This window comes from Dryobates pubescens, chromosome 17 (assembly GCF_014839835.1).
Source record: "Dryobates pubescens isolate bDryPub1 chromosome 17, bDryPub1.pri, whole genome shotgun sequence".
Taxonomy (NCBI): Eukaryota; Metazoa; Chordata; class Aves; order Piciformes; family Picidae; genus Dryobates; species Dryobates pubescens.
Genome location: NC_071628.1, coordinates 10,205,349 through 10,225,131, shown reverse-complemented (window position 1 = coordinate 10,225,131; position 19,783 = coordinate 10,205,349). Strand labels below are relative to the sequence as shown.

Genomic DNA, 19,783 nt, shown 5'->3' with positions numbered 1-19,783 from the left:
AAAGATAATGTTCTTTATCAGAATTCCAGGTTATCCTGGTTTAAAGCTGCCATTAGACCCTGGGGAGTTGTCCCTCAGAAGTAAGTCTTGATCTTCTAATTTCATATTTTACCTTTTTTTGGGTGGCTTTTAGAAGAAATTTTCTCAGAAAACTTTCATCTTCTGAGAAAACTGCTGCCACCAAACAGCTGCATCCCATCCCATCCCATCCCATCCCATCCCATCCCATCCCATCCCATCCCATCCCATCCCAGCTTTGTGCTAAGGGCAATGTGCTGATGTCCATAAAGATCCATCTTGCAACTTCACTGCAAATCAGCAGCAGATCTTGGAGCAGTCCCCTGAGCACCCTGAGGTGCTGGAGATGGTCTGGAGCAGAAGTTTTGAGCAGAGCAACTGAGGCACCTGGAGTTGTTCAGCCTGGAGAAAAGGAGGCTGAGGGGAGACCTTTTGGCTCCCTACAGCTCCCTGAAAGGAGGCTGGAGTCAGGTGAGAGTTGGTCTATTATCTCAGGAACAAGCAGAAGGACAAATGGAAATAGTCTCAGGCTGCCCCAGGGGAGGTTTAGGTTGGATATGAGAAGAAACTCCTTCACTGCAAGGGTTCTCAAAGATTGTCTTAGGCTGCCCAAGGCAGTGGTTGAACCCCCATCCCTGGAGGGGCATCAAAGCCATGTAGATGTGGTACTGAGGGGCATGGTTTAGCGGTGACCTGGCAGTGCTGAGGTAATGGTTGGTCTGAATGATCTGAAAGGTCTCTCCCAGCCCAAAAGATTCCCTGATTCTCTAACTCCAACTTGCAACAGCGTTATTTGAACGACATGAAGTTACCCACATTTTGCATTTCCCACCTGTTTTCTCCTTAAAACTCAATTTTCCCCGGGACGCAGCTGTGGAACCCTCTCACTTGGGCCCGGCCAGTGCCAGCAAAGCTCCAAATTCTCCCTTTTTTCCACTGAAATTAGCTGCGGGCACCGAGGCTGGGGAAACGCCGGCGGCCAGCCGCCAGGGGGCGCCCTCGGGACGCAGAGGCGACGGGAGGGGTCGCGCCCCCCTCCTCTGCACCGCGCTCACTGCCGCGAAACCACGCCCACTGCCGCGGATAACACCGCCCACTGCCACGACGCCCCGCCCACCGCCTCGGTTGGTCCCGCCCCCGCTCGCTGCCCCGCCGCCGCTGGCCGCGTCGAGCCGCCCGCTACCCGCACCCATGCCGGCCCCGGCCCCGGCCGCGGCCCCGGCCGGCCTCCTCCGCCTCGCCGCCGCCGTGCTGGTGCTGGCCACGGACGTGCAGGCGGGCGGAGGAACCGCGCCGACAGGTCCGCGGAGAGAAGAGGAGGGTGGTCCGGGCGGGGTGGATGCGGGAGGCGCGGGGATGTCCGCGGGTCGTTCTGCGGGAACCGGAGCCGGGCAGCTTCGGTGGGCTGGGCAGGGCATGAATTCTGGCTCCCCTTGACTGCTCACCGCACCCCCCGACTGCTCCCGGCTCCTCCCGATCCCCCTCGAATGCCTCCTGTTCTCCCTGGTTTGCTCCCGCCTCTCCCGGTTCTCCCGACTACTCCCGGCTCCCCGCGGCTTCTTCCTTGTCCTCCTAACTGCTCCCGGTCTTTCTGGTTGCTCCCGGCTCTCCCCGGTTCTCTCGACTGTCCCTAGTTCCCCGCGGCTCCTCCCGGTTTCCCCTAATTGCTCCCGATCCGCCCGTCCGCCTCCGGTTCCCCCCGATTCTCCCGAGTGCTCCCGGCTCTCCCCGGTTCCTCCAACTGCTCCCGGCTCCACCCGGTCCCCCCAGTTCCTTCTGCCTGCCTCCGGTTCCCCTCGGCTTTCCCCGCGGTTTTCCCGGTTTCCCCCAGTGTCTCCAGGTCCCACCGGTTCCTCCTGCTGCTCTCGGTTCCCCTGCAGCCGAGGAACTCCGGGGGGCTCATTCCCCGTGGGGTGTTTGTCCCCAGAGTCGGCTTCCAAACATCATCTCAAAACTGGGATTGGAAGGTTTTTTTTTTGGAGGGGGTGAGGGAGGTTTATTTGGTTTGGTTTTGTTTTGTTTTGGGTTTTTTTTTCCCAGCAGTTGGGAGCTTCCCACTGCCATCCCTCCCCACCCAACCCCTTGCAACCTGAACTCTCTCCCAGCCCTGACCCCACCAAGGGCAAGAGAGTCCCCACGCTCCCCATGGCTGTGGGATTCCTGCCTTTCCCTGCTCCACACTGTGCACTCTGCACCAGTTACCAGATCCAGCTGGAATCTGGGTTCCTGACCCCACCAGTTACCAGATCCAACTGGAATTTGGGTACCCGATCCCACCAGGCTCCCTTGGGAGCTCAGCCTCCAGCTGAAGAGGTAGGAGAGGAGATGAACCCTAAAGGTAACACTGAACCCCTGTCCTCCCAGAGCCTGCTCCGCCGCCCTCCAGCAGTGACATCGTCCACCCCATCAAGGTTGACGAGAGCGGATCCTTCCTGTCCTACGACTTGTCCCACCGAGCCCTTCACCGGCGGTCTGCTTCCTCCAGGAGCAAGCTCCTTGCCTTCTATCAGCTGCATTACAAAGGCCAACCCCTGAAATTCAACCTGAGCCTCAACAGCCAGCTCCTGGCTCCCGGCTTCGTCAGCGAGAGGCGCTTCGGGGGCATCGCCGGCGCCAAGATCCGGACGCGCGCCCACAACTCCTGCCACATGATCGGGGAGGTCCAGAGCCAGGTGCAGGCAGGAGGTCTGGCTGCTCTCAGCACCTGTGATGGGCTGGTAAGTAGGGAGATCCTTCATCTCCAAAGACATAGGGTGCACGGGGAACCCTTTTTTCCTGCCGCCACAGCAAAACTCCTTCCGACAGCAGCAGTGGATGGGATCTTGCCACGTGGGTTTGATGCAGCTGTGGAGGAGCTGGGTGTAGGTTTCCCAGGGGTTCCAGTGGTTTGGGAACTTTCTGGGGTTGTGCTTACTTGTTTGGGTCCAGAATGCCAAAGAGCAACTCTCCTGTCACCTCCACCTTCACTGCATAAATGTAGGGTTATGAGGAATCACAGAGCTGCAGAATGGTTTGGGTTGGAAGGGGCCCTAAGGATCAAGTCCCAGATTCCTGCCATGGGCAGGGACACCTCCTCTAGACCTGGTTTGCAGTTCCAGAATGACATGAACTCAATTTTCATAGAATCCCAGGCTGGTTTGGGTAGGAAGGGACCTTAAAGATCATCTAGTTCTAACCCCCTTCTGTGGGCAGGGACAGCTCCCACTAGAGCAGGTTGCTTAATGCCCCATCCACTTGAACACTTCCAGGCTTGGAGCCTTCACAACTTCTCTGGACTGCCTGTTCCAGTGCCTTAGCACCCTCATGGGGAAGAATTTCCTCCTGATGTCTCATCTAAATCCAGCTTCTTCCAGTTTGAAGCCATCACCCCTCATCCTCTCACTACATGCCTCTGGAAAATGTCCCTCTCCAGGGAGGGGGGGACTTCCTGGACCTCCTCCTCTTCCCTTGAGATTTTCTGGTCTTTGACCACGGGAAGTTTGTAGCTTGATGGTTCTCAGCTTGGGCAGTGCAAAAGGGCAGAAGCCCCTGGCTGTGTTTCTGAGGCTGTCCTTAGGAAAACACCTCTGTTTGTGCTGCTCCTGCTGAAGACACCCGTGCTGCAGCCCTCCTTTGGGGCTGTCTGCCTGGACTTCCCACAGCATCTCCAGGAAGGTCACAGGGAGGAGGGATGAGTCCAGAGGAAGGAAGACAGACAGATTGTGTGTCTACCCATTGCTGATGTGCTCTGGTTCTCTGGGGAGGGTCTTGCTCTGGTTCTCTGGGGAGGGTCTTGCTCTGGTTCTCTGGGGAGGGTCTTGCTCTGGTTCTCTGGGGAAGGTCTTGCTCTGGTTCTCTGGGGAAGGTCTTGCTCTGGTTCTCTGCAGAGGGTCTTGCTCTGGTTCTCTGGGGAGGGTCTTGCTCTGGTTCTCTGGGGAGGGTCTTGCTCTGGTTCTCTGGGGAAAGTGTTTCTTCCTCTCAGCACCCCTGCAGTCCCTGAGCTCACTATCAGACACTTACAGGGTTCACCACCTCTCTGCACTTTGTGATGGAGTCTCTTTAGCTTTTGGCTTTCTTAGTGATCAGTCCCTGCTGGCTGCTCCTCTTTGCTCTGGGACTTTGGAGCTCAAAACGTGCCCCACATCAGTTTCTTTACAGCAGAGCCATTTCTTCCAGGAAAATATTGCAACCCCCCTCCCATTCCCCGGTTCCTCAGCACGAGTCTGTGCTGGATACAGGTGGCTTCATGGTGACAACCTTGTCTCTCCTTGCCAGAAAGGTGTGTTTCAGCTCATGGATGAGGACTATTTCATTGAACCAGTGTCCACCAGCTTCCAAGAGCATGGAGCACCACAGCCCCATAGGATCTACAAGCGCCAGGCTCCTGAGCGTGGGGCAGAGCAAGGCAGGAGGCCACCAGCTCCCTGGGAAACCTGTGGTGTGCAAGGTATGGTCCCCATATAGACTTTGATGTCTGCTCAGTGGGTATAACATGGCCTGTGTGTAGAGCATGTAGATCTCTGCTGCCACCTGGGCTACCAAAGTGGATGAGATGTCATGGAGAGTCCGCAGGGCTTGGATTGCTGAAGCCTTTCATCCTGTACTGGTGCACTGCTGGTTTCCTTGCAAAGCACCCCACAGCCAGATGGTGTTGGGCTGGAAAGTGCTGTGTAGCTTCTGTCAATTGTTTTGGTGTCCTGGGAGTGCTGGTGGACAATGAGGTCACCATGAGCCAGCAATGTGTCCTCATGGCCAATAAGGCAATGGTCTCCTGGGGTGCATGAAGAGGAATGTGGCCAGCAGGTGGAGGGAGGTTCTCCTTCCCCTCTGCCTTACTGAGGCCATAGCTGGAGTCCTGAGTCCTGTTCTGGTTGCCCCAGTTCAAGAGACAAGGAATTACTGGAGAGAGTCCTGGGAAGATGCTGAGGGGCCTGGAGCATCTCTGTGAGGAGGAAAGGCTGAGAGCCCTGGGGCTGTTGAGCCTGGGGAAGAGCAGCCAGAGAGGGGATCTGCTCAGCAAGAGATAAAGGCTGGGGGCAAGGGGATGGGGCCAGACTCTTGTCAGTGGTGCCCAGTGACAGGACAAGGGGCACAAACTGGAGCCCAGGAGGAGAGCATTCATTGGAGTGAGGGTGCTGGAGCCCTGGAGCAGGCTGCCCAGAGAGGTTGTGGAGTCTCCTCTGGAGAGTTATCAAAGCCCCCTGGCCATTGTGACCCTGGGCAAGCTGCTGTGGGTGCCCTGCTTTGGCAGGGGGGTTTGGAGTGGATGATCTCCAGAGGTCCCTTCCAACCCCCACCCCGCTGGGACTCAGGCAGTCCCTGGTGCAGCTGGGTAGGGTTTGAGAGGGGTCTCCAGTGGGCAGTGCCGCATGAGCCCTCCCTGGGATCCTCGGGAGCTCTCCACAACCACCTTCTCCACAGCACCTTCGCATCCTAGCTGGAAGCTTGGCTGCCAAGGGCACAATGGAGACAAGCTGCAGGGATGTTGCTGTGGTGAAGCTGTCCCTGTGCTGTTAGCAGCTCGTCAGATTATCTGGATAGCTGGGATTTTTCTGGCTGGGGGATAAATTCTCTTTCACAGCTCGCGTAGGGGACAGTCCCTGAAATATCCATTGTTAAGCCAGCGAGGCTGAGCCCTCAGAAACTGGTCATAAAAGCAATTCCCAGTGTGTGGGATGGGGTTTGTAAAGCCTCTACCCAGCTTGGGGCTGACCCTGACCTTGCTCTTGGAGCGGTGTCAGAGGAAAAGTCTCTGCGTGAGAATTCCCAGTTGCTGGAGTGCGTGAGGAGCATCCCAGCCCTCCTCCACCTCCTCTCCCTTGCCAGCCCACTGAGCATTCCCCTTGTTTCTCCCTGGGAAGGAGCAGAGCTCAGTCTCCTTGCAGCTGAGGAGTTCTCTGTGAGGTCCTGCAACGTCTCAGGCTTGCCCAGGGCACTGATGATCTTCAGGATTTGGCTCAAGACATCAGTCCAGCTTCAGGAGCACAGAGTTACCCTGCTGGAGAGCTGCTCCTGCCTGCACAGTACAGATTGGTGATGGTCATCAGAGGCACTGAGCCTCCAGGGTTGTTTCTGTGGTTGTTAACCATGAGCCAGCAATGTGCTCTCAGGGCCAAGGACAATGGTGTCCTGCAGGGCATGAAGAAGAGTGTGGCCAGCAGGTCAAGGGAACTTCTCCTCCCCCTCTACTCTTCCCTGCTTACTGAGGCCACAGCTGGAGTCCTGGGTCCAGTTCTGGGGTCCCCAGTTCAAGAGAGGAAGGGAACTACTGGAGAGAGTCTAGTAGAGGTGGGGAAGATCCTGAGGGGCTTGGAGCATCTCTGTGAGGAGGAAAGGCTGAGAGCCTTGGGGCTGTTGAGCCTGGGGAAGAGCAGCCCCAGAGGGGATCTGCTCAATGCTCAGCAAGAGCTGAAGGGTGGGGGGGCAAGAGGATGAGGCCGGAGTCTTCTCGGTGGACAAGGGGCAGTGAGCACAAACTGGAACCCAGGAGGTTCCATGAGGAGAAACTTCTTTGTTGTGAGGGTGCTGGAGCCCTGGAGCTGGCTGCCCAGAGAGGTTGTGGGTTCTCCTTGTCTGAAGACCTTCCAACCCCCTCTAGCCACTGTGTTCCTGGCCAAGCTGCTGTGGGTGCCCCTGCTTTGGCAGAGGGCTTGGACTGGGTGATCCCCAGAGGTTTCTTCACCCCCCACCATGCTGGGATGCCAAGATCCTTGGTGGTACATCCTCAAGCATCTCTGCAGGGCTGTCTATAAACTAATTTGCCATTTCAAACCCCAAGGGCTCTGCTCTGCTCATCTGTGTGCTCCTCAAGGAGTGTTGCAAACCCTTTTCCAGTCAAAGAAATCACTTCAGGGAATTTATTTGTTTGGTTTCCTATCATGCCTCAGACTGAGGTCAAAAGACTTCACCCCCCCCAGGGACTTCTTGGAGCACACAGCACAGCAAAATACACATAGGTTATGGGTCCCAGTCTGGAGCCTGCTCAACACCAGAAGGTGGTTTCTTTGAAGAAGAAGATGTTTAACCAAAGTTGCAGACATTGTATGAAAGGAAAACAAACCTCTTGGTTTTTATCTTTCCCCCCCCTGCTTTGATCCCTCAGAATCTCAGGAGGACCTGGAGAGGGCTGAGAAGCGGAGGGAGAGATGGGAACAGAAGCAACACAGGAAGAGGAGAATCAAGCAGCGCTCCATCAGCAAGGAGAAGTGGGTGGAGACCCTGGTGGTGGCAGACACCAAGATGGTTGAGTACCACGGGAGTGAGAGCATAGAGAAGTACGTGCTGACCGTGATGAACATGGTGAGTCCGGCTCCTCTTCCCTGCAGAGCCACCCAGGCCCTGGGCATGTGCCTGTCAGACATACAGACCAATGGGCTCCTCCCTGGTGGGACCTCAGCAAGCCTCTCACCAGACAGCCTGTCCCTACCTACCCACACCTTGGTGTCTCTGTGTTGCTCCATCTCTTATTCACCAGAACAAGAGCACACAGTCTCAGGCTGCACCAGGGGAGGTTTAGGCTGGAGGTTAGGAAGAAGTTCTTCATAGAGAGAGTGATTGCCCATTGGAATGGGCTGCCCAGGGAGGTGGTGGAGTCACCATCACTGGAGGGGTTCAGGAGGAGACTTGGTAGGGATGCTTGGTGCCATGGTTTAGTTGATTAGGTGGTGTTGGGTGAGAGGTTGGACTTGATGATCTCAAAGGTCTTTTCCAACTTGGTCTGGTCTATGCTATCCTATGCTATCCTATCCTATCCTATCCTATTCTATTCGCCATGGGAGGATGGATTTGGGTCAGCAAGCTCAAGGTCTAAACCTCTATGCATGCAGGAGCAGCTCAGCCTGCACGGTTTCCCCTTCCCTATGGGGCTCCAGGGCTCTTCCCTTCTCCTTCCCACTGTGAGGATGGATCATGTGGCCTCCTGGAGAGATACTCCCAGGGCAGAGATGCTTCAGGGAAGAAGGGAGGCGGTGGGTGATGCCTACAGCCATGCCACCACCGCTGTGGCTCTCCCCAGGGAGGTGTGCAGGCAGCTTGGGCATGAAATCACCCTGAAGCCTGCAGGAGGGCCACCCACCATCCTCTGTGTGATAAGGAAACCTCCTGGTAGGAAGAGAAACCTGCAAGGACCTGGAGCTTTGGCTCAGACCTCCTTGGGCTGCACCCACAGAGGGAGCTGCCATCTGAGCCAAAGCCAGCACTAGCCTGGTCAGCAGGAGACACCTGGTAAGGTGCCACTGAGGACAGTGTGGAGGAGCAGCAGATATTGGTGGTCTCCACTGGGAATCTGGATGGGCTTTGCTGTAAACCAAGCAGATAAGTCAGTGTGAGTTGCTTTAGTCTCTTCACTCTGCTGTGCTGAGGGCTTTGATGGCCAGAGAAGAGGCTGGGCAGAGGACCTCCTGGAAATCTCTGGATTTCTGGAGGTTGAAGGCAGAAGAGATCACAGGCTTCCTTTGAGATGTTAAACACATCTATCAGGAGAGAGCAGGGGGCTTCCCCAGGGCATTTCTGGTCGGGTTTCAAGGTGCTGCACAGATCCTATCAAGTTCCAACTGGTTTAGACTCTTGAGTCCAGGTCTGCATCTGGCATTTCATTTGGGGGACTTCCCTGAGATACTTGTCAGAAGCTTCCCCACGAGCTCCCCCTCCCCTCCAGAGGGGGGAGACCTATTTTTTTGGGCTTCATTTCTTTCCTTGGCTGTGGTGTGTTGCAGGTGGCAGGGCTGTTCCACCACGCCAGCATTGGCAACCCCATCAACATCGCCATCGTGCGCCTCATCCTGCTGGAGGACGAGGAGGTAAGGGCAAGACACTGGGAGGAAAACATCAGAAGGAAAACACAGTGACTCATCCTCCCCTGCTGGCAGCCAGACTGGGATAGACTGGGAGCTGGCCTTGAAAGCCCAGAGGCTCTCCCTTGTGCTGGCTTCATGGGCTGCGTGATTCCACGTCAGATAAACACGCCCGTGCCAAGGTTCCCTCTGCGTGGGCTGCAGCCCTGGTGAGGTCAGGGGGATGCCATAGTCAAGGGGATGACATGGTGAGGGGGATGCCATGGTCACGAGGATGCCATGGCCAGAGGAGCTGCAGGCTCTGAGTTTGACAGCAATGTATGAAAACTCAGCACCGCTGCCAGCAGCAGAGGGCCGTGAGTCACTCCTTGGTGGTGCTCCCAGCTGCAGTGGTGCCTCTCGAGGGGCTCCAGCAGGCTCCCCATCTGTGTCCTTCACTGGCTGTGTCCTTCACCCTCAGCCAGGATGGGCTATTTTCTTCACCCCCATCATCAGGTGATTTAATGTTTTGATTGAACCACAGATGAAAAGAAAGCAGAGAAGGGCTGTGTCCCCCCAGCCTGCAACCAGTCACTGTGGAGTGATTCCGTCTGGATTGCCACAGCAGTGACCCAAAGGCTGGAAGCCCTCTGCTGTGAGGCCAGGCTGAGAGAGTTGGGGATGTTCAGCCTGGAGGAGAGAAGGCTCCAGGGAGACCTTCTGGTGGCCTTTCAGTGCTCCAAGGGACTGATGAAAAAGCTGGGGACAGACTTTTGAGCAGGGCCTGTTGTGATAGGACAAGGGGTGATGGTTTGAACTAAAAGAGGGAGATTCAGACTGGAGAGAAGGGAGAAATGTTTGAGCCTGAGGCCGGTGAGTGCCTGACCCAGGTTGTACAGAGAGGTGGGAGATGTCCCATCCCTGGAACCATTGCAGCTCAGGTTGTTTGGTGCTCTGAGCAAGCTGCTCTGGTTGCAGCTGTCCCTGCTGGCTGCAGGGGGGGTTGAACTGGGTGAGCTTGAAAGGTCCCTTCCAACCCATTCTGACTCCACTCTGACGTGTCTGAGATCAGCCCCCTCCCTACTGTGTCCTAAGATGCCAGCAGATCCAGCAGCAGTGTGACATTAGACTTCTCACTGTGTTGGCAGAAGGATCTGAAAATCTCCCACCACGCAGACAACACCTTGAAAAGCTTTTGCAAGTGGCAGAAGAGCATCAACGTTAAAGGAGATTCCCACCCTCTTCACCACGACGTCGCCGTCCTGCTCACCAGGTACTGTGTCCCTGTGGCCACTTCGTGCTGCAGGTACTGCACTGGCAGCTGGGAACACATCTGCTGGCTGCTGGCAGTGGGGCAACCAGGGGAACATCTCAGTGGGAGCTGCCTGAGCCCTGCATGGGCACCTGCCCATGAGATGTGTGACGTGAAATCGGGAGATAACCTGGTCCTAGTGAACCACAGAATGGTGAGGGTTGGGAGGGACCGCTGGAGGTCATCCACTCTGACCCCCCCCTTAGAGAAGGTCACACAGGAGCATGTCCAGGCAGGTTTGGAATGTCCCCAGAGGTGGAGTTTTCACCACCTCTCTGGGCAGCCTGGCTGGGACTGGTCTCAAATCTCAAGCTTAAACCTGGAGTCAGCTTCCAGTCGGAAGTTTCCGAACCAGTTTTTCCCCACGGCCCTCTTGCCAAGCCCCAGGATGGCTGGATCCTCCCAGCAGATGTACACAGGGATTAACTCCCCTTCTTGCCTTGGAAGCTTAATGCTTGGGAATGGCAGAGGAGCCTCTGAGAAGGCCCCTGACCTCCCATGAAGCTCGTAGGAATTCATGCCTCTGGCCAAGTTTAGATACCTTGCAGTCAAAACTTGGTTTGATGGCTTCAGGCTGTCGTGTCTTGGCTCTTGGCAGCCTGCTGGTGGTTTGTGTGATGATTCACAACCCACAACAGCTTTATCTTCCTTAGGAAGTTTGCTTCGAGGCAGAAATGAGGCACTTAAGGCAACAGACTTCAATGGGGTTGTTCTTCCTGGGTGGCTGGAGCTCCTCTGCCCTGGACCACAGCACCCCCGGGATCTGCTTCCACAGGCAGGGTAGTAATTGCCTCGTTATCCCCAGCATCAGCTTTATTTACACAATGGAGGAGAGGCAGCCAGGCTGGCTGGCTGCTCCCATTAATCAGGCTTAATAATAAGCTGGGAATACTGGGAGAGGAAAGGGGAAAGGAAAGGTCATAAATCTTCCTCTCGAGGACAGAAGTTGGATGTCTCCTTTCTCACTTCTGTTTGGCCAGGGTCTGAGTGTCTTCTGTGGGCTGGGATGTGTCCCCTGTTGGGTCCTGCCACTTTCACACCCTTTCTTGCACTGATTCTCAGCATGGTGGCTGAGCACTTCTGCCACTCTCTGACCCACCACCTGGGGAGAGGGCAAAGGCAAAGGTCTCAGCCAGAACAAGTGGCCAGGAGCCAGCCTCTGTCCTCTGTCCCACGATGCTGAGCACTGCAGGGGTTAGCACCACCAACCAAGAGGTGATCAGGGCCAGGAGATGTACATGAGATGCTCCTGCAGCCTGTAACCATCAGCAAGACTCTGGGTCATAGGACAATGAGGATCCCAACTCTGGCTTCAGCTCAGGGTTAGGGTGCCCAGAACAAAGGTCAGGGATCCCAGAATCCCAGCATGGTAGGGGTTGGAAGGGGCCTCTGGAGACCATCCAGTCCCCACCCCCTGCTCAAGCAGGGGCACCCACAGCAGCTTGCCCAGGATCACAATGGCCAGGGGAGATTGGAAGCTCTCCAGAGACGGAGATTCCACAACCTCTCTGGGCAGCCTGCTCCAGGGCTCCAACATGCTTAAAGAAGTTTTTCCTCTCTGCTCTGTGTCTGTGTGTCCCTTGCCTTCATCACTCAAGGAAGGACATCTGTGCAGCCATGAACAGACCCTGTGAGACCCTGGGCCTGTCCCACGTGGCAGGGATGTGCCAGCCCCACAGGAGCTGCAACATCAACGAGGACACGGGACTGCCCCTGGCCTTCACTGTGGCCCATGAGCTTGGACACAGGTACCACCAGTTTCCTCCTCCTCCTCCTTTCAGCTCTGTCCTCCGCTCTGCTCAGCCAGGGCTTGAGAAGGTATGGGTGGAAGCTGGGAGAAGATTGGCAAGCGGCTCCTCAACGGTGCAAACTTTCCTCTGCTCCCTTGAGAAGCTGCCCTGGGACTTTCATTTGAGAGTGCAGTTTTTGGTTGCCCCAGGTTCAATGAAAACCACATAATCCAAGGCAACCTGCACAGGCTGTGTCTGTCCATTGTCCTATGTTGTTGAAGGCTCTGGAGAAGAGGGTTGTCCATTAGAAGTCTTAAGGAAGGGACTGGGTATGGAATCAGCAGCAGCATTTTGCCCTAATTTTGATTCAGCTTTGACAAGAATCCCTTGAAGATTTTAGTTCATAATAGACATGAAAGAAAAGTTTGGCCAGGTGCCCCTTGAGGCTCCTTCTAACCTGGGTTCTGAGGGTTCTCTGCTGGCTTTGCCTGGTAAAAGCACCCACCCAGTGAGGTTCAGTAGCTTGATGTTGTTTAATGGCATTGTTTCTTTTTTCTTGGCTGAGCTTTCACTAAGAAAACTGAAATAAAATCATAGAGTCACAGAATTGTTTGGGTTGGAAAAGCCCTCTAAGGTCATTGAGTCCAACCATCAACCCAACACCACCATGGCCACTCAACCACGTCCCCAAGTGTCATGGCCACAGGTTTCTGGAGCACCTCCGGGGATGGTGACTCCCTGAGCAACCTGATCACTCTTGCAGGGAAGAAATGGCTCCTAATACCCAACCTAAACCTCCCCTGGCACAATTTCAGGCCATTTCCTCTTTCTCTATAACCTGATACCAGAGAGAAGAGCCCAGCTCCCACCTGGCTCCAACCTCCTTCCAGGGAGCTGTAGAGAGCCAGGAGGTCTCTCCTCAGCCTCCTTTTCTCCAGGCTCAACATCCTCAGGTCCCTCAGCTGCTCCTCACCAGACCTCTTCTCCAGACCCTTCACCAGCTTTGTTGCTCTTCTAAATGGTGGGGCACAGTGCTGAGCAGTGCCCCTGGTGTCCCCAGAGTGTGCCCCAGGGCCGGGTGCCCTGGTGCTGCTGCTGGCCAGTGCCCAGCGTGGCGGTGGTGGTGCTGGGCAGCAGAGCGGCTGGGCGGTTGTGGCAGCGTGTGGCTCACCTCTCCTTTGTGGGGCTGTGCTCTTACACAGTTTTGGGATTCAGCATGATGGAAGCAGCAATGACTGTGAGCCAGTTGGGAAAAGACCTTTCATCATGTCTCCACAGCTCCTGTATGACACGTCCCCACTCACCTGGTCCCGCTGCAGCCGCGAGTACATCACACGATTCCTTGAGTAAGTCCTTCCTTCCTTCCTCTTCTTCCTCACTCCTGGGCTGCTGGGGGTGGCTCGGGGCTTGGGTCTGCAGCTGGGGAGTGACCAAGCGAAAATCAGCCCCAGGGCATGTGCAGAAAAGCACTTGGGGGTGCTGGTGGATGCGGAGCTGGACGTGAGCCAGCAGTGGGCACTTGCAGCCCAGAGGCCAATGGCAGCCTGGGAAGCATCACAAGCAGAGTAGTTAGCAAATGAGAGAGGAGATCCTGCCCCTCTGTTCTGCGCTGGTGAGACCTCTCCTGTGTCCAGCTATGGGGTCCCCAAGGCAAGAAGGGCAGGGACCTGCTGGAGCGGGTTCGGAGGAGGCCAGGAAAATGATCAGAGGGCTGGAGCACCTCTCCTGTGGGCACAGGCTGAGGGAGCTGGGGATGTTCAGCCTGCAGAAGAGAAGGCTCTGGGGAGACCTCAGAGCTGCACTTCAATATCTGAAGGGCATCTACAAGAAGGCTGGGGAGGGACTGTTCAGAAGGGTCTGTGGGGATAGGATGAAGGGCAGTGGTTTGAAACTGGAGCAGAGATTTAGGTTGGACATTAGGAGGAAGCTCTTCACAGTGAAGGTGGTGAGACACTGGCACAGGTTGTCCAGACATGTGGTTGAGGCCCCATCCCTGGAGACATTTAAGGGCAAACTTGATGGGGCCTTGAGCAACCTGATCTAGTTGGAGGTGCCCCTGCTGAGTGCAGGGGGCTTGGGCAAGATGCCCTTTGAAGGTCTCTTCCAACCCAATGCACTCTGTGAATCTGTGATATCATGGGGTTGTCTATGTCCTTGCTGTGAAGGGTCAGGGTTTGAACACAAAAGCATCACAAGCATTTGGGTGGTGGCATGAGGGTTGAGTCTTAAGGGTCAGTTTTCAGCACAGGTGAGGAGCTGACCTGCTGGGAAGCAGCTCTCTGGAGATGGACCCAGGAGTCCTGGTGGATAAGATGTTGCTCATGAGCCAGTAATGTGCCTTCATGCCCAAGAAGGCAAATGGTTTCCTAGAGAGCATAAGGAAGAGTGTGGCTAGCAGGTCAAAGGAACTTCTCCTCTCCCTCTACTCTGCTGTAGAGAGGCCACATCTGGAGTCCTGGGTCCCATTCTGGGTATCCCAGTTCAAGAGAGACAGGGAACTACAGGAGAGAGTCCAGCAGAGGTGGGGAAGATGCTGAAGCACCTGGAGCATCTCTGTGAGGAGGAAAGGCTGAGAGCCCTGGGGCTGTTGAGCCTGGAGAAGAGCAGCCCCAGAGGGGATCTGCTCAGTGCTCAGCAAGAGCTAAAGGGTGGGGGGCAAGAGGATAGAGACAGACTCTTGTCAGTGGTGCCCAGGGACAGGACAAGGGGCAGTGAGCACAAACTGGAACCCAGGAGGTTCCATGTGACCATGAGGAGAAAATTCTTCATTGTGAGGGTGCTGGAGCCCTGGAGCAGGCTGCCCAGAGAGGTTGTGGAGTCTCCTTCTCTGGAGAGCTTCCAACCCCACCTGGCCCTTGTGCTCCTGGGCAAGCTGCTGTGGGTGCCCCTGCTTCAGCAGGTGAGTTTGGACTGGGTGATCTCCAGAGGTCCCTTCCAAGCCCCACCGTGCTGGCATTCTGGGATCCTTTGATGCTCTGTGCAGCTCTCTTCAGGGCTGTGCATGCAGCAGCTGATGTTTGCCTGAGGCAGGAGGCACCACGTGAGGCAAGGAGAAGGGGCCAAGCTCTTCCCTGCATTTGTTTATTTTTAGCACCCCTGGCTGAGTCCTCAGCTCGTTGCTGTGAAGTTCCTCGGAACTCAGCCCAGAGGTTTAGGTTTGTCAGCCAGTGGCTGCGCTGGAGGAACATTCTCCTCCCTTGCCCTGGGCAGTGTGGACAACAATGAGAGCAGCAGTGGGGAGAGCTGGGTGAGGGTGGTGGGGCTCAGCTCCACAGAATCCCAGAGTGGTAGGGGATTGGAAGGGGCCTCTGAAGACCATCAAGTCCAACCCCCTGCCAAAGCAGAATCACCTAGGGCAGGTCACACAGGATTGGATCAGATGGATCTTGAAAGCCTCTAGTGAAGGAAACTCCACAGCCTCTCTGGTTCCAGGCTTATCCCAGCCTGGGGCATGTGGGCTTGGCCCCCATCAGGGGGAAGTGCTCTGATTTATGGAGCTTTCTCGTGTCCACAGCGTTCTTGGCCCTCTGCTTTTAACCTCTGCTGCTGAACTAACAATTTCCTGTTTGCAGTGACCTTGGGCTGCTCCGAGTTCTGATGGGGAAGAAGCAGAGCAGCTGGATGCTTCTCCACTTGTGTTTGGGTCTCTTTGCTGCCCACCCACCCCTCCCCCCCCCCCCGAAAAGGTGCAGCTCTTCCTTAAGAGCAGAGCAAGCATCCTTCCCCAGCTGTGACATCCCCCAGGCGAGGGAGAGGCCCCTCAGCAGCATGGACATGAGTCTTTTAACACCACCTTGGCAGGAGAACAGGAAAGAGAGAGCCAGCAAATGGGACCCTGCTGACCAGGGGTTGCTGGAACAGATGGGACAGCACAGAGCTCTCTGAGATGCTGGTTGTTGTTTCACAGCAGATTATCTTTTTACCAGCACTGCTGAACATTTAAGCATCTACAAATGCTTCCTGTCATCAACCCCTCCCTGGAGGTGTTTCAGAGCTGCAGAGGTGTGGTTCTGAGGAGCATGACTTAGCCACCAGACTTGGTAGAGTTAGAGAATGGTTGGGCTTGATGATCTTAAAGGTCTTTTCCAACCACAACAATTCGATGGCAGTGGCTGTGGGTCCGACTCTGGGTGCAGCCACGGCTGAGTGACCCTCTTGGTGAGGCTGTGGGTCAGCATCTGCTCAGAGGAGGTGGATGAGGTCACTTCTCTGGTGCAGTGGTGCTGTCCTCCACAGAACATGCATCCCTTGTTCAGTCTAATGAGGGAGGATGACACAGGGTCCCTCATTAGAGGGCTGACACAGGGTCCCATCACAGGTGGTGATGGTCCTGTGGTGGAGGGACCACTTTGGACCTGGGCATCTCCTTGGCTCCAGGTCATGCCAGCATTTCCCAGACAAACCCTTGTGTGTGTTCCATGATTTTCCCCCTCTAACCCTCAGAGGAGCTGGAAGATGTTCTAAGGCCTTCACCCTCACCATGCCATGAGGGATGCTGTTTCCCAGTCTAGCTGGTGGAGTACCCTTGTGGAATGGGTGCCCTGCTCTCCACCACGAGCCTGTGATGGTGTGGAGCAGCTTCCCTTTATCTCAGCAGCAGCCTTTATCTCAGCAGAATTTTCTCTAGATTAGACAACCAGTTTTGAAGCTTCTTTGCACAGCACTGAAGAAGTTCTTCCATACTTCTGCCATGGGCTCGTTCCAGCTGATCTCCACCTTCCTGGAGCCTGGGGAAACCCTGTCAGTCACATCCCTCCCCCTTCCAGTCCTGCCAGACCCCCAATTTGTGCAGCTGATTCTTCCCAAATTCCCATCCTTGCCTTTGTTTTGATGGAATTCCATCCTGGCTTTCCCCCTCCCCCCCCCTTCTCCAGTTCTCTGAGAGCTTTTTGGAATGTTACTGCTGCTCTCAATCTGCTCTGCAGATCCTCCCAGCCTGCTCACATGTGGGGATTTAATCCTCATCCCATCTCCTCCATCATCCAGCTCGTTAAAGAAGGGACCCCTGAGCATTTCCAGTTGGGAGTGTGGTTTGTTGCATAGCCCTGCAAAAGCCTGGGAGAAACTCCTGCCAGTTCCTGGCTTGGGGATGTCTTTTGGCAGCTGGAAAATGTTGAATGAAGAAACTGCTTTTTTGAATGAAGCACTGGGAAGCTGACACAGCACAGCCAGTCTGTATCACCCCCACTCTGGGACAGAGACCTCTCCTGTAAGCTGGGGTTGTTCAGCCTGGAGAAGAGAAAGCTCCAGGGAGACCTTCTGGTGGCCTTTCAGTGCTTCAAGGGGCCAAGCAGAGAGCTGGGGACAGACTTGTGAGCAGGGTGTCTTGTGACAGGACAAGGGCTGATGGTTTGAACTAAAAGAGGGAGATTCAGACTGGAGAGAAGGCAGGAATGTTTGACACTGAGGGTGATGAGAGCCTGGCCCAGGCTGCCCAGAGAGGTGGGAGATGTCCCATCCCTGGAGCCATTGCAGCTCAGGTTGTTTGGTCCTCTGAGCAAGCTGCTCTGGTTGCAGATGTCCCTGCTGGCTAAAGGGGGTTGTGCTTTTTATGTCCCTGCCTTAAAGGTCCCTTCCCACCCAAACCATTCCATGATTCTATCGTTCTCTGGTATTTTAAGGGCTCGTGTCCTGCCAAGTGAACTGGTGTCCAGTGTGAACCTCACTGGGATGCAGTGGTAGAGGGGAGAAGGTGCTGAGTCTGTCAGATATTGTCCCTTGGTACTGCTAGCACCCCAGAGCAGGAGCACCCCCATACACTTGGCCCTTCTGCCACTGTTGCTGGTTTGAGTTAGGGAGGAATCTGGTTCCACATGACCTTAGAGCCATTCCCAGTCAAACCCAGCAGGAGTGATCCAATCTGCTGGGATCCAGCCTTGCCAGGGAACCTCACCATGCTGGAAACAAGCTTCTTCAGCTCAACACTGAAAGCTCCACGAGTGGCAATTTCTGGTGTGTTTGTGGAGTATCACAGCATAAGCAGCAGAGCAGAGCAGAGCCAGGACCATCCCTTGTGGCTCCTGCAGCCTGGCCAGCAGCCACCGGCCGCCTCCATGGCCCGGGTTCAACATCCCCCTTCTAAAATTGTCCTGCCCAGCACAGTTTGAGCTCTGTTTGTAGTGGCAGGAGGAGGCTGAGTGCTGACAATCTGCTTTATTGCAACGAGCAGGCCCTTGACACGTGGGTTGTGGCGTCCACAGGGACCTTTGTGGGGTGGGAGTGATGCAGGACAACATCTGGTTCTTGGCAGTGGGACGTTTGTTCAGTGAAACCCTTCACCTTGGAAGGGGCTCGAGCTGGTGACCTGTTCACAAAGCAGTAATCCAGGCAGCTGTTCCCAGGGAAAAAAGACATTTCTGTCTTGTCATGGAGTCACAGAATGGGTTGGGTTGGAAGGGACCTTAAAGATCACCCAGTTCCAACCTCCTGCCGGGGGCAGGGACACCTCCCACTAGAGCAGGCTGCTCAAAGCCTCATCCAGCCTGGCCTTGGGCACCTCCAGGGAGGCGGTTTTCATCGTGGGGTTGGGGCCATCTCAGGGGGGGAAGGGGGAGTGTGCAAGGCAGGGGCATGGAGAAGGTGCTGCTGCTTTCATCCCTTTGCCTTCCCAACATCTGTCACATGGGGAGAGGCTGAGAGAGCTGGGGCTCTTTATCTTGGAGAAGAGGAGGCTGAGGGAGGAATCCCATCAATGCTTACAAACATCTAAAGAGTGGGGGTCAGGAAGGTGGGGTCAGACTCTTCTCAGTGGTCCCCAGTGACAGGACACGAGCTAATGGGCATAAGCTTGAACATGGGAAGTTCCATCTAAACATGAGAAGGAGCTTCTCTACTTTGAGGGCAGCAGAGCACTGGAGCTGCTGCTCAGAGAGGTGGTGGACTCTCCTTCCCTGGAGACTTTCAAGTCCCTCCTGGTCATGTTCCTGTGTGATCTGCTTTGGGTGGTCTTGCCCTGGCAGCAGGGCTGGGCTTGATGATCTTCAGAGTTCCCTTCCAGCCCCTACCATTCTGTGATTGATTCCCCATCACCCCCAGGATGATCACCTGGAAGCAGGCCCCCACCCTCAGAAGTGGGTACCCCCACAGGTGCTGGAGCAGCTCTAGGGGTGGTTGGAGAAGCCAGGACCATAGCAGCTAGATGTGCTGATAGCTCCTGATGGTGGGGGGACATTAACGAGCTGTGGTTCCTCCGTTGGCAGCTGCCGGGTGTGCCGGGCTGGTGGTGATGCCGCTGTGACCCCTCTCTTTCAGCCGGGGCTGGGGGCTCTGCCTGGATGACCCCCCTGCCCGGGAGGTGCTGGACTACCCCTTGGTGCCCCCGGGTGTCCTCTACGACGTGGGCCACCAGTGCCGGCTGCAGTACGGACCCTACTCCACCTTCTGCGATGACATGGATGTAAGCCGAGGGCTCCCCCCAGCACCACCCCCAGGCTTGCGGGGCTCTGGGGGGCCTTTTGGGGGCCGGAGGGGCTCTGCACGGGGTGATGCTCCCTCTGCTGGAGGGTTGGCTGGTGCAGTGACCGTGTCCTGCTCGACCCTGTTCTCTGCAGAGCGTCTGCAACACGCTGTGGTGCACGGTGGGGAACACCTGCCACTCCAAGCTGGACGCCGCTGTCGATGGCACGGCGTGTGGGGACAACAAGGTAAATGGGGAGCAGACCCCCTCTGCGGCTGCAGACACTCCCAGCCCTGCACCTAGAGGGGTTTTGCAGGCTCCATCACACAGGGATGGGCTCACTTCCCTGCCCTTGCTGTGCCCAAACCTCTGCTGGGGAGGTCCTGCCTTCAGTGGAGCTGAAAATGCCTCAGGATGGTGAACCCCACAGTTAATTGCCACGGTGGGAGGAGAGCGCAAGGCTTGTTCTGCTCAGTGGGTGCTGCAGCAGGAACAGGGTGTGGAGGCACCCAGTTCTCTGCAGGCAGATCTGGTCACCCTTGGTTCCTCTACCCTGGGGCTGATCTGTCACGATTGA

The 19,783-nt window shown here is 55.9% G+C and overlaps 1 protein-coding gene across 1 annotated transcript in view; it reads left to right on the top strand.

The window, feature by feature from the left end:
• Nucleotides 1–2,163: 2,163 nt before the first annotated feature.
• ADAMTS7 (ADAM metallopeptidase with thrombospondin type 1 motif 7) overlaps nucleotides 2,164–19,783 on the top strand; it is a 49,820-nt gene continuing 32,200 nt past the window's right edge. The window contains exons 1-10 of the mRNA XM_054169207.1: nucleotides 2,164–2,281; nucleotides 2,383–2,735; nucleotides 4,273–4,444; nucleotides 7,100–7,296; nucleotides 8,712–8,795; nucleotides 9,917–10,041; nucleotides 11,679–11,828; nucleotides 13,013–13,156; nucleotides 19,062–19,206; nucleotides 19,361–19,453. Of these exons, the coding sequence (XP_054025182.1) occupies nucleotides 2,164–2,281; nucleotides 2,383–2,735; nucleotides 4,273–4,444; nucleotides 7,100–7,296; nucleotides 8,712–8,795; nucleotides 9,917–10,041; nucleotides 11,679–11,828; nucleotides 13,013–13,156; nucleotides 19,062–19,206; nucleotides 19,361–19,453 (1,581 nt within the window). The remainder of the gene's footprint in view (nucleotides 2,282–2,382; nucleotides 2,736–4,272; nucleotides 4,445–7,099; nucleotides 7,297–8,711; nucleotides 8,796–9,916; nucleotides 10,042–11,678; nucleotides 11,829–13,012; nucleotides 13,157–19,061; nucleotides 19,207–19,360; nucleotides 19,454–19,783) is intronic.